Raw genomic sequence first — 13,031 nt, 5'->3', positions numbered from 1 at the left:
TTGGTTCAAGAATCTTGAAAGAAGGTTTTATACATGGTGGAACCCTGGAGATACTAGAAGGTTCAGATAGATTATATAATGGTGAGACAGAGATTTAGGAACCAGGTTTTAAATTGTAAGACATTTCCAGGGGCAGATGTGGACTCTGACCACAATCTATTGGCTATGAACTGTAGATTAAAACTGAAGAAACTGCAAAAAGGTGGGAATTTAAGGAGATGGGACCTGGATAAAATGAAAGAACCAGAGGTTGCACAGAGTTTCAGGGGGAGCATAAGGGAACGATTGACGGGAATGGGGGAAAGAAATACAGAAGAAGAATGGATAGCTTTGAGGGATGAAATAGTGAAGGCAGCAGAGAATCAAGTAGGTAAAAAGACGAGGACTAGTAGAAATCCATGGGTAACAGAAGAGATACTGAATTTAATTGATGAAAGGAGAAAATACAAAAATGCAGTAAGTGAAGCAGGCAAAAAGGAATACAAACGTCTCAAAAATGAGATCGACAGGAAGTGCAAAATGGCTAAGCAGGGATGGCTAGAAGACAAATGTAAGGATGTAGAGGCTTATCTCACGAGGGGTAAGATAGATATTGCCTACAGGAAAATTAAAGAGACCTTTGGAGAAAAGAGAACCACTTGCATGAATATCAAGAGCGCAGATGGAAACCCAGTTCTAAGCAAAAGAAGGGAAAGCAGAAAGGTGGAAGGAGTATATAGAGGGTCTATACAGGGGCAATGTTCTTGAGGACTATATTATGGAAATGGAAGAGGATGTTGATGAAGATGAAATGGGAGATATGACACTGCGTGAAGAATTCGACAGAACACTGAAAGACCTAAGTCGAAACAAAGCCCCGGGAGGGGACAACATTCCGTTAGAACTACTAATAGCCTTGGGAGAGCCAGCCCTAACAAAACTCTACCATATGGTGAGCAAGATGTATGAGACACGCGGAATGCCCTCAGACTTAAAGAAGAATATAATAATTCCAATCCCAAAGAAAGCAGGTGTTGACAGATGTGAAAATTACCGAACTATCAGTTTAATAAGCCACGGCTGCAAAATACTAACACGAATTCTTTACAGGCGAATGGAAAAACTGGTAGAAGCTGACCTGGGGAAGATCAGTTTGGATTCCGTAGAAATGTTGGAACACTTGAGGCAATACTGACCCTAGGACTTATCTTATAAGAAAGATTAAGGAAAGGCAAACCTACATTTCTAGCATTTGTAGACTTAGAGAAAGCTTTTGACAATGTTGACTGGAATACACTCTTTCAAATTCTGAAGGTGGCAGGGGTCAAATACAGGGAGCGAAAGGCTATTTACAATTTGTACAGAAACCAGATGGCAGTTATAAGAGTCGAGGGACATGAAAGGGAAGCAGTGGTTGGGAAGGGAGTTAGACAGGGTTGTAGCCTCTCCCCGATGCTATTCAATCTGTATATTGAGCAAGCAGTAAAGGAAACAACAGAAAAGTTCGGAGTAGGTATTAAAATCTATAGAGAAGAAATAAAAACTTGTAATTCTGTCAGAGACAGCAAAGGACTTGGAAGAGCAGTTGAACGGAATGGACAGTGTCTTGAAAGCAGGGTATAAGATGAACATCAACAAAAGCAAAATGAGGATGATGGAATGTAGTCGAATTAAGTCGGGTGATGCTGAGGGAATTAGATTAGGAAATGAGACACTTAAAGTAGTGGAGGAGTTTTGCTATTTGGGGAGCAAAATAACTGATGATTGCCGAAGTAGAGAGGATATAAAATGTAAACTGGCAATGGCAAGGAAAGCGTTTCTGAAGAAGAGAAATTTGTTAACATCGAGTATAGATTTAAGTGTCAGGAAGTCGTTTCTGAAAGTATTTGTATGGAGTGTAGCCATGTATGGAAGTGAAACATGGACGATAAATAGTTTAGACAAGAAGAAAATAGAAGCTTTCGAAATGCGGTGCTACAGAAAACTGCTGAAGATTAGATGGGTAGATCACACAACTAATGAGGAGGTATTGAATAGAATTGGGGAGAAGAGGAGTTTGTGGCACAACTTGACTAGAAGAAGGGATCGGTTGGTAGGATATGTTCTGAGCCATCAAGGGATCACCAATTTAGTACTGGAGGGCAGGGTGGAGGGTAAAAATTGTAGGGGGAGACCAAAAGATGAATACACTAAGCAGATTCAGAAGGATGTAGGCTGCAGTAGGTACCTGGAGATGAAGAAGCTTGCATAGGATAGAGTAGCATGGGGAGCTGCATCAAACCAGTCTCAGGACTGAAGACCATAACAACAACAACAACAACAACAACAACAACAAGATGGAAAGACAACCACTGATAATGTCTAGTTTAAACTTACTGCAAGCAAATCAAACTACATCGTTATTGTAGAATGTTATATTGGTATCAGCCTCCCAACAATCAATGAACCAATATATTCGAAGACCACCACCAGTCCAAAAGGATGATGAAATAGACAAACAAGTTGTCAAGATGGTAGCTAAAGGTATCACACACTACGAATTGTGGAAGAAAAAGATTTTCGAAAACTGATAGAACTAGTTTCCTGTTGCCCAAAGTACAAACTTCCATCAAGAAAAACTTCATCGGAAAATTTAATATCAAGGGTTCACAATGACGTAATGGATGAAGTACAAAAGAAGGTGCAAGGTGTATCTGCGTTATCTCTCAGTACTGATGGTTAGATGTCGATGAATAATGAAAGGTTTATAGCCCTACCGAGCGAGGTGGCGCAGTGGTTAGACACTGGACTCGCATTCGGGAGGACGACGGTTCAATCCCGCGTCCGGCCATCCTGATTTAGGTTTTCCGTGATTTCCCTAAATCGCTCTAGGCTAATGCCGGGATGGTTCCTTTCAAAGGCCACGGCCGACTTCCTTCCCCGTCCTTCCCTAATCTGATGGGACCAATGACCTCGCTGTCTGGTCTCCTTCCCCGAAACAACCAACCAACCAACCTATATAGCCATTGTAGCCCACATTATAGATGAAGAGACAAAACTTGAGTTGGCATTACTTGGTTGTATTAATTATAAAGAGCGGCATACCAGCCAAAACTTGTGCAATTTCATGAAAGACGTTATGACAGACTGGCATATTTCCCACAAAGTTGCTGCTATTGTTAGCGATAGTACTGCAAATATCTTATCTGCTGTCAGACTTGGTGAGTGGCGATCAGTGTCATGTTTCGCCCACTGTCTAAATCTTGTTGTACAAGAAGCTACTGTAGAAATATCTGATGTTTTGGCACAAGTTAAAAATATTGTCGAGTTTTTCAATCATAGTACACAAGGACAGGGGGGTGAGGGGGGGGGGGGGGGAACAAAAAAAAAAAAAACTGATTGCTACACAACAGCAAATGAATCTGCCTGTCCTCAAGCTCAAACAGGATGTCGAGACCCGCTGGAATTCTACTTTTGACAAGCTTCAGCGAATAATGAAGGTAAAGGATGCAGTGATTGCTACATTAGCACTTCCGCGCTCCGACCTAACGATAAAAGAAAGTGACTGGCAAATAATAGAAGGAGTTTTGCCCTTACTTAGTCCATTCTATGAAATTATGGCAGAAATAAGTGCCCAAAGTAATGTGACTTTGTCAAAAGTTATTGTGTTTTGTAACCTGCTCAACAGTTTTCTACAGTAGCATGCTTCTAACAGTAAAAAAATTGTCGCTGTGCGATCAGTGCTCAAAAGGCATGGAAGACCGTTTTAAAGATTTAGGGAATAACATTCTATACTCTGAGTGTACAACGCCTCAAAAATAAAGTTGGCAGAGTGCAGTTACTTCAGAGGGAGAGTGGAGATATTTTAGTGGCTGATCCTACTGCTAGCGACTCTTCGGCGTCTTGTTCTAGCAGCAGCAGTAATGAAAATAGAAAAGACTCTATATGGGACGAGTATGACCAAGGAGTAAGAAAAAACACTAGACCAGATAACCAACTTGCTGCTGGTATTCGCGAACTCGATAAATACCTCATTGAAGAGTATTTAGATTGAAAAAAAGGTCCGCTTGAGTGGTGGCACGAATGTCGTCAGTTATATCTTCATGTATATGCATATGTGTTAAAGAGATTTTGCATAGTAGTGACATCAGTGCCCTGCAAACACGATTTTTCGGCGACAGGACAAATCCTTAATGAACAAAGAACACTGTTATCAATGAACAAAGTTTCCAAATTAATAATATGTAAATTTTTGTAATATTTCACTTGAAAATTAGAAGACTGATTATTTAAAGAATGATAGTGCAAAGCACAAAAAGTATGCTTTAGAATACGATCTCACTCAGGGGTCATAGTTATTTTTTCTATGTCTAATTGTCTGGTAACAAAGTGTTAGTGTTTCTTCTGTTAATGATAAAGATATTATTGTTTGTGCTATATAGTACTTAACCTGTACCTAAAGCAGAAATATTTTTTGTTGGTTATTTCCAAAACTTTAAAAAAGTTGATTATTTATGAAAGTGTATTTTTATTCACAAAAAATGCATTTAGCATATTCTGTAAGTAATATTCCTGCAATGAACTAATAAATAAATTAATAAATATATTTTAAAATTAAAATATGAATATAATAGAGGGAAACATTCCACGTGGGAAAATTATATCTAAAAACAAAGATGATGTAACTTACCAAACGAAAGCGCTGGCATGTTGATAGACACACAAACATACACATAAAATTCAAGCTTTCGCAACCAACGGTTGCTTCATCAGGAAAGAGGGAAGGAGAGGGAAAGACGAAAGGATGTGGGTTTTAAGGGAGAGGGTAAGGAGTCATTCCAATCCCGGGAGCAGAAAGACTTACCTTAGGGGGAAAAAAGGACAGGTATACACTCGCGCGCGCAGCGCGCGCGCGCGCATACACACACACATATCCATCCGCACATACACAGACAGAAGCAGACATTTGTAAAGGCAAAGAGTTTGGGGAGAGATGTCAGTCGAGGCGGAAGTACAGAGGCAAAGATGTTGTTGAAGGACAGGTGAGGTATGAGTGGCGGCAAATTGAAATTAGCGGAGATTGAGGCCTGGCGGATAACGAGAAGAGAGGATATACTGAAGGGCAAGTTCCCATCTCCGGAGTTCAGACAGGTTGGTGTTAGTGGGAAGTATCCAGATAACCCGGACGGTGTAACACTGTGCCAAGATGTGCTGGCCGTGCACCAAGGCATATTTAGCCACAGGGTGATCCTCATTACCAACAAACACTCTCTGCCTGTGTCCATTCATGCGAATGGACAGTTTGTTGCTGGTCATTCCCACATAGAAAGCTTCACAGTGTAGGCAGGTCAGTTGGTAAATCACGTGGGTGCTTTCACACGTGGCTCTGCCTTTGATCGTGTACACCTTCCGGGTTACAGGACTGGAGGATTGGAATGACTCCTTACCCTCTCCCTTAAAACCCACATCCTTTCGTCTTTTCCTCTTCTTCCCTCTTTCCTGATGAAGCAACCGTTGGTTGCGAAAGCTTGAATTTTGTGTGTATGTTTGTGTTTGTTTGTGTGTCTATCAACATGCCAGCACTTTCGTGTGGTAAGTTACATCATATTTGTTTTTAATTAAAATTAAAATACTATGAGTGCACTGTATGTAAAGTAAAGTAGTTGACTACCCCATTTTACCCATTTGTGTAAATAACTGGTTTATTTGCCCTTTCGAAGTCTAATTACAAGACATAAAACTGTAATAATAGAGGCATTGGTAACACTGGTCATTATTTAAAAGACTAGCATAATGAATAAAAGAGCGTGTGCAGTAGCGGTAGCAAAGCGAGCGAACTGTCTTTCTGGAAATCGAGATGGGAGCTAATGAACTGAAAGAGCGACCTAGTTCGTGACGGAACCACAAACTAAACTGAACGTTCCCAGTCGCGAACTATTATGCTCAAGACTAATGAGTGCCCACATGAATGTTCCCCAGAGCATAATGGATGCACCGCCAGTTTGTCTCCGTCCCGCAGTACAAGTGTCAATGGAAGATGACTGATTCGCGCTCTCCCATCAGCATGGTGAAGAAGGTATTAGAATTCATCAGACCATGCAAAGCTCTGCCACTGCGCCAATGCCCGTTGCCGATGGTCACATGCCCATTTCAGTCATAGTTGCTGATGTAATGGTGTTAACATTGGCATATGCATGGTTCATTGGCTATGGAGGCCCTTTGTTGGGAGTGCTTGGTGCACTGTGTGTTCAGACAGACTTTTACTCTCTCCAGCATTAAAGTATGATGTTAGTTCACCCACTGTTCACCACCTTTCCTGTTTTACCAGTCTGCCCAGCCTACAATGTCCAACATCTGTAATGAGGGGTGGTTGCCCAACCCCATGATGCCTGGACGTGGTTTTATGTTGGTTTTGCAATGTGTTGAAGACACTCACCACAGCACTTCTTGAAAACCTGAAAATTCATGCTATTACCAAAATGGTTGTGCTGAGCCTCCAGGCCATCACAATCTGTCCTCAGTCAAACTCAGATAGATCACGCACTTTCCCCATTCTACACACAGATGGCACGCTCACTGATACTACATGCACCATGCGTGTGTCTGAGTAGCAGTCATACCTTTCCAGGTGACACTGTTGTTGCCTGGACGGGTTTATATTGGTAGTAGATTGGTGGTGATAAAGTTCTGGATGATCATTGTATACAGGGTGAACACTAATAAAACTGTCAAACTGCAGAGATGGATCCCTGAATGGAAACAGGGGAAAAAAGATCCTGTGAACATATGTGCAAATGCATTGTTGCCATGGTAGAAGGTGTTGACGAATGAAAGTTCCTCTGACCACAGATGACGATTATGCGACTGATGATGCCAGTTCTGTCAAAGACTGCTTTGAAAGTGAAGAGGACTAATGACAGAAATCCCATAATTGTGATGGTCTGGTGCAAAAAAACATTTAAAAAAATCCTTCCCATAGAGGGAAATCTGTTGCTGATCATCCTTGCACTTGTTGCAGGTGATAGGGATAGTAGTGGTTGTCATGTAGGATCCAGTTAATCAGACTTTAGCTTATGCCATGTTGGCAGGCCACTTGCCTGGAGCTTGTAGTAGCATTCATCTCAATATCCTGTAGAATGTTGTTCTCCAAACCTAGTGTGTGCACAGTCTGGCACTTCCCTGCACATTCACCTGTCCAAAAGGACCCAAAACCACACAACTGCCCAAAAAAGGCTTGAAATGCTATGTGATATGGTTGGTGTCTGTTAGGGTACTTGTTTTGGTACAGCCATCCTGCCTCTGGAGCGTTTCCAATTGCTTGGCTGCACACAAACAGCATCGTGGCTTGTTCCTGCACAAATACCAGACCATTCTGCTGCTTACAGCACTCTGCATCAATCACACAGCCTGCAACACACAAGGAACCCAGGGCACATGGTGAGAGGAACTTTCATTTGTCAGTGTCATCTCCCATGGCAATGATACATTGCCGGACACATGTTCACAGGACCTTTTTTCCTGTTTTTCCATCCAGGAATCAATCCAAGCAGTTTGTTGGTTTTATTAATGTTCACCCCTTATAATGTGCAGACCACTTCAATGTCTGTGGCGAAGAGTACTCACCATAGTAACACATGTTAAGGGTTTCTTCCTATTCCATTCACTTATGAGGTACAGGAAGAGTGGCTGGTTAAAAGCTTCTGTACGTGTTACAATTAGTCCAATCTAGTCTTCACAATCCCTACGGAGAGATACCTTAGAGTGTGATGCATATGGGGCTGAAGTATATTCCTAAATTCTTCACTTAATACTGATTCTTGAAACTTTAATAACAAATGCATTTTAGTACCATTAAGCCCTTGGACTTTTGTAGTGTTTAATCATTTTATGGATCATGAGTTATTTTCTTTTGTCATAGTATTGTAGTTAACTTTTTTGTGTAGTAGTCATTTGTGCAGAGTAGTCACTACAAATGTCAGTTAATCTGTATTCTTTTTGATTGTACCTCTCTTACTAAATGGGCTAGAGTGGTATATTCTCCTATAATTGAGTCAAAGCAATTTATTCAATGCTAACAGCCCATAACGTTCAGGCACAACAAAAGCAATATATTTTATGTTCATCATAATTGACAGACATATTTATTATTACCTTTTTTTTGCAGGAAGTAATCAGTTTGCTCATCCAGCTTCCAGTGCTCAGACTGATAGGTGAGTTCATGAGAGGTATTTTTATATTGCTTTAAAATATGCTAATTTGGTACAGTGCACGTTATAAGTGTTTCATTATGTTCATTAAATTATCATCTAATAGTGGCTCGTACAGGTTACTTCAGAATATATGTGATGCAGCTTTAGGGCAGTTTCTCACTTTTGATGGCTTGTCACCATTTTAATAACTGAAAAAAAAATAGTGGACCGTAACTTATTCATGATGTAGATCTGCCTGGATAGCAGAGTATGTTAAAGCACCCACTTCTGGGACACGGGGAGACGCAACAAACTGGGATCTAATCTGCCTGGCAGATTAATGGCGAGAGCCAGTTGTGCCGGCCAGGCTGTATGTGGTTTTCCACAGCTGACTAGGTGGCTTCTGGGCTGTTACACACCTCCCACCTCAGTTACACATTTCACAGACATTTAGAAAATGTTCTCACAATTCTATACGATGCTTGCTGCAGACAGATGGGGTGCACAAATTCCATCCCTGTGTGTGTGTGTGTGTGTGTGTGTGTGTGTGTGTGTGTGTGTGTGTGTGTGTGTGTGTAGGTGGAGGGGGGGGGGGGGGGGGGAAGAGGGCCCCTCAGTAAGGACTTCCAAGAGACCCATTACCACTGAAATTGCCAAATCTAAATCTGAAATAACATGCTAAACCTATGGAGACATGGGGTAAGGCAAGGAAGAGGAAGAAGAACAACTTGGTCATGATATGCATAGACCATTTAGTCATCAGTATAAGCAGCTCTTAAAGATTCTTTGTAGATGATAATAATACAATAATATTCAACAGAAATTGTGGAAGCTTAGTGCTTGGTATGGAGACTAACAGTTCACTTTATGTACAAATAACACAAAGTGATGTTATAAGTACCATATTTACTCGAATCTAAGCCGCACTTTTTTTTCCGGTTTTTGTAATCCAAAAAACCGCCTGCGGCTTAGAATCGAGTGCAAAGTAAGCGGAAGTTCTGAAAAATGTTGGTAGGTGCCGCCACAACTAACTTCTGCCGTCGAATATATGTAGCGCTACACAGGCATGCTTTGCAGGCACAAAGAAAAATACTGGCGCCAAAACCTCTGAATCAGTAAATAAATTTAAAAAAAGGTGGAAGACGAGCTTTTTTTCTCTGCCCCGAGTTTCGAACACAGCATTTTCATACATTATCTAACGAAGTAAATACAAGTTCCGTATTGTTCATCTTCGAATGTAGCAGCATTTCAATGTACTATGAAAATCCGACTGGCAAGACTGGGGTGTTTGTCAATTTGGCCAACTCTACGTTCTGAACTTTTTCCTGCCTGTGTAAAGAGATGGTTGCTAATAGGAACTTTTATGAATTGAGAATCATATGCAGTATTCTTTTCACCTAAGAATAATACGAATATAAACATTTTGCCATGTATTCTTTCATGTTTGCTGCTATCTCATTTAAATCCTATCTGGCTAATAAACTACGAAACTAGTGTGAGACAACAGCAAACGTGGAAGAATATACATATCATTTCATGTTTATATTCATATTATTCTAAAGCCTGATAGTGATGCTGTCAGAAATGAAGCACGGCAATTGACTAGATTCATAAATCTATGATGACTCTAATTTCTGTGCAGAATGTAATGTACAAAAGAGGCGTCTGCAAAGATTTTCAAACGGCGAAAAATTTTAGCTAAACTCTCGTTCAGAACATCTATCATACGCAGTCTATTATTTGGTTCTTGTTGATGATTATCAAAGAAAGCAGCAGTGTAAGTAACAACAAATAGCAGTCTCTTGCCATTGTTTCGCTAATGAGACAATTCCTCTCTCTTTTTTTTTTTTTTTTTTTATCGTAATTGGTGGGAGCGCGCACAAAAGAAGCCATGCGGCTAGCGCCGACAGGTTGTAAACACACAGTATCAGAATGCGACAAACAATGCATGACACAGTACAATAACGCATTTTCAGCTTAGAGTGACGTAAACACCTATAACAAAGATAACAGCACTTATCAGATCAAAGAAAAATAAGCAATCGATTCAAACCAGACGAAGCACGTGAAAAAGGAAGGGTACCCGTATAAATACGGGCCTGATGGATAGCAATGGCTACCTGGTAAAGCTTAACTGCTAACCTTACGACTGTAGCTGTATCATCATTCATTCGACCTAAATTGTGTCTCATATTACAATAGACCAACTTTGTTTCGATTTGAGGTGCGGCCTAAAACTATTCTCTCCCTTGAATTTCGAGTCTCAAATTTCAGGTGCGGCTTAGATTCGGGAAATTTCTTTTTTTCCTTGATTTCGAGTCTCATTTTTCAGATGCGGTTTAGATTCGAGTGCGGCTTAGATTCGAGTAAATACGGTAGATGGAATTCTTTTGTATAGTGTCAGTGATGCACCAGGGATAAACCAGTAGAGCTTTTCTTAAAGGACATCATATTTGCCATTGACTGTAGAAATTATTTGTTCCACAATTGCAATATTGGCCTTTTGGCCATTTTTAAGTGGTATTGCAGAAGATTGTGCCCCTGCGCATGTCAGACTTTAAAATGTGCTGAAACAAAATCTTTTGCAACGCCACTTCAAAATGGTCCAAAGGCCGAAAATTCAGTTGTGAAATAAATAATTTCTACTGATAATGCCAGATAATTTGTTCTTTTAAAAAATTCTACACAAATGTGAACCCTGATGATGAGAAGTTAATTGAAGGATTTTGTAGAGTTAGGGATTCTCTTAAAATGATGTAACCTAGAAGACGTGTTAATGTGTTGGTATCCGTATTGAGTCACAGTGTTTTTATTAAAAGAGAATGTTCAAAGAAGATCTGACCTATTTGTGCCAGGTTTGTTTTATCAATATGTATGTGTTAAAATCTTGTACAGTAAATTCCCATGGAATACTCCACAAGAAAAATGTACTTTAGATTAATGGGTGCTTGTAAGATACTGAGAACCTGTTTACACAGAAAATTCTGGCAAGTACGAATAATGTGCAGAAACCATAAACAGAATAAAGGGTTATACTTAAATGTAATATAATAAATTGCATTAAAAACTCTTAACAAAAATCACTGTTACTGGATTATTTATTAGGGCATGTATGCGAAAATTTTGACAATTATTCCTTACGTGTAGCTCTGTGAATGCATGAGAATGGGAGCTTGCGATATTTCTGTGGTCCCTTTTGGCTGTTGCAGTAGATCTTCCTTTGGTATGAAAATATTGTTTGCATTCTTCGGTGTTGGTTTAAGATGTCTGAATTGGATTCAGGTGTTGTTTGCAGCAAATTCTGATCCTTCTTGCTAATCCTCTGTTACAGTTTAGACAAAAACATAAAGCAACTGTAGCATCCAAATATAAATTAGCAATATTAAACTACTCAAATTGCATGTTGCATTACTTTGTGACTAGTTTTGATTGAATATACAGAATGAATTATTGAGAGGGGGGGGGGGGGGGGGGAGAGAGAAAAGAAAAAATAAAAGAAAAAAAGGCATAAAAATAAAATATTTGTGAGTTTATGTACTATTGAAGCAGCAGTGTCACAACTGCAGGTACCAAATGCCCTCTCATTATTATATGTGCTTCAAATAATTATTGTATTACCAGAAAGTTTGGGCTTGTAAAGTAGAGTCATGAGAAAGCCATACTTACTGCACTTCAAGTGGAATGAAAATATTAAAAAAAAAAAAAAGATTTTTCATTAATATTTGCACAACTTAATATATACTGTTCATTAACATAGTTTACAATTTGTAATTAAAATTTTAAATTTGAAAGAGAGCGGATATTAACATTACGTATAAGTTATTTTGATAAGTTAAATGTGAATGCCCTGTATGTTATAAATTCAAGGCTAGTGCATAGATATTTCCTGGTGTGTTGTCACTTGGGGCCATTGGATACAGTAATAACTTAACACCAGTGCTCATGGTCCTCAGTGTAAAGATATCGTAGTACATAACTTATTAGCTGTAATGACAACCATTGATGTTTCAACAGTTGGTGTTCAAATGTTCTTTTTTATATGACATCTATTCATTTTTATCAGTTACTGTTTGTATTCCACTATCACAATTATGGCATTTTTTCCATTTTTAGTGTATGATATGATGTTATATTATCCATAGAAATAGGTTAAAAATAATGTTGTAGGATTTTGCTAATTTTGATATGTGTCATTGGTTGTTAAAACAATGTTATTAGATTTATTACTGACATTGTTATTTTTTAAAATACAAACATTTTAGGTTAGGTTTTACAGAGACTGTTACTAATATCAAATGAAACTACAAGTTTACTGTTAGCAGTCCTAATTCATTTCCACAATGTGTTGCAGAGGTTTAAACCTCCAGCTTTAGGTGGAGTTATTTGTATTAATATGACGTTTGTGTTGTGGTATACTTTTGGGGTAACCAGTGGCACTGAGAAACAAAAACACCTCAGAAAAAACTTGCAGTGGTGACACAGCACATTCACTTTAATAGAATAAAATGAACACAACTGTAAAGAAAACATTAGAACACCTGTGGAAACTATGGTTGAAAAATGAATTGAAGGAACTTGATAGTAAAAAAACAAATGTTTAATACACAGCTTTATTATGAAGAGTTCAGAAAGTACACCATATTCAGTGTGCAGAAAACAAAAGCCACACAGAAGGAAGAAACTAGCTGCTTTTGTCAAACTGTAGTTACCTTCCAAACTGAAAGAGAAAAGCTGACCCAAACATACATTTTACACCTTTCGTCATTGAAACTGACATAATGTTCACTACAGAATAAGAGGCACAACTCGTCAAAGGATTGAAACGCAACATTCGAGATCCACAGGACGAAAAGAACCAATGGGAGGTCATCACTAGTGTCGCAC

At 39.2% G+C, this 13,031-nt stretch overlaps 1 protein-coding gene across 4 annotated transcripts in view; it reads left to right on the top strand.

The window, feature by feature from the left end:
* Positions 1-13,031, top strand: part of LOC124619453 (serine/threonine-protein phosphatase PP2A 65 kDa regulatory subunit-like) — a 282,427-nt gene that overhangs the window by 221,189 nt on the left and 48,207 nt on the right. For all 4 annotated transcript variants that reach the window (XM_047145848.1, XM_047145845.1, XM_047145846.1 and 1 more), the window contains exon 17: positions 8,123-8,168. In XM_047145848.1, the coding sequence (XP_047001804.1) occupies positions 8,123-8,168 (46 nt within the window). The remainder of the gene's footprint in view (positions 1-8,122; positions 8,169-13,031) is intronic.

This window comes from Schistocerca americana, chromosome 6, assembly GCF_021461395.2.
Source record: "Schistocerca americana isolate TAMUIC-IGC-003095 chromosome 6, iqSchAmer2.1, whole genome shotgun sequence".
In the NCBI taxonomy this organism is placed as follows: Eukaryota; Metazoa; Arthropoda; class Insecta; order Orthoptera; family Acrididae; genus Schistocerca; species Schistocerca americana.
Note: the sequence above shows the minus strand (reverse complement) of the source record. Positions and strands in the feature narration are given on the sequence as shown.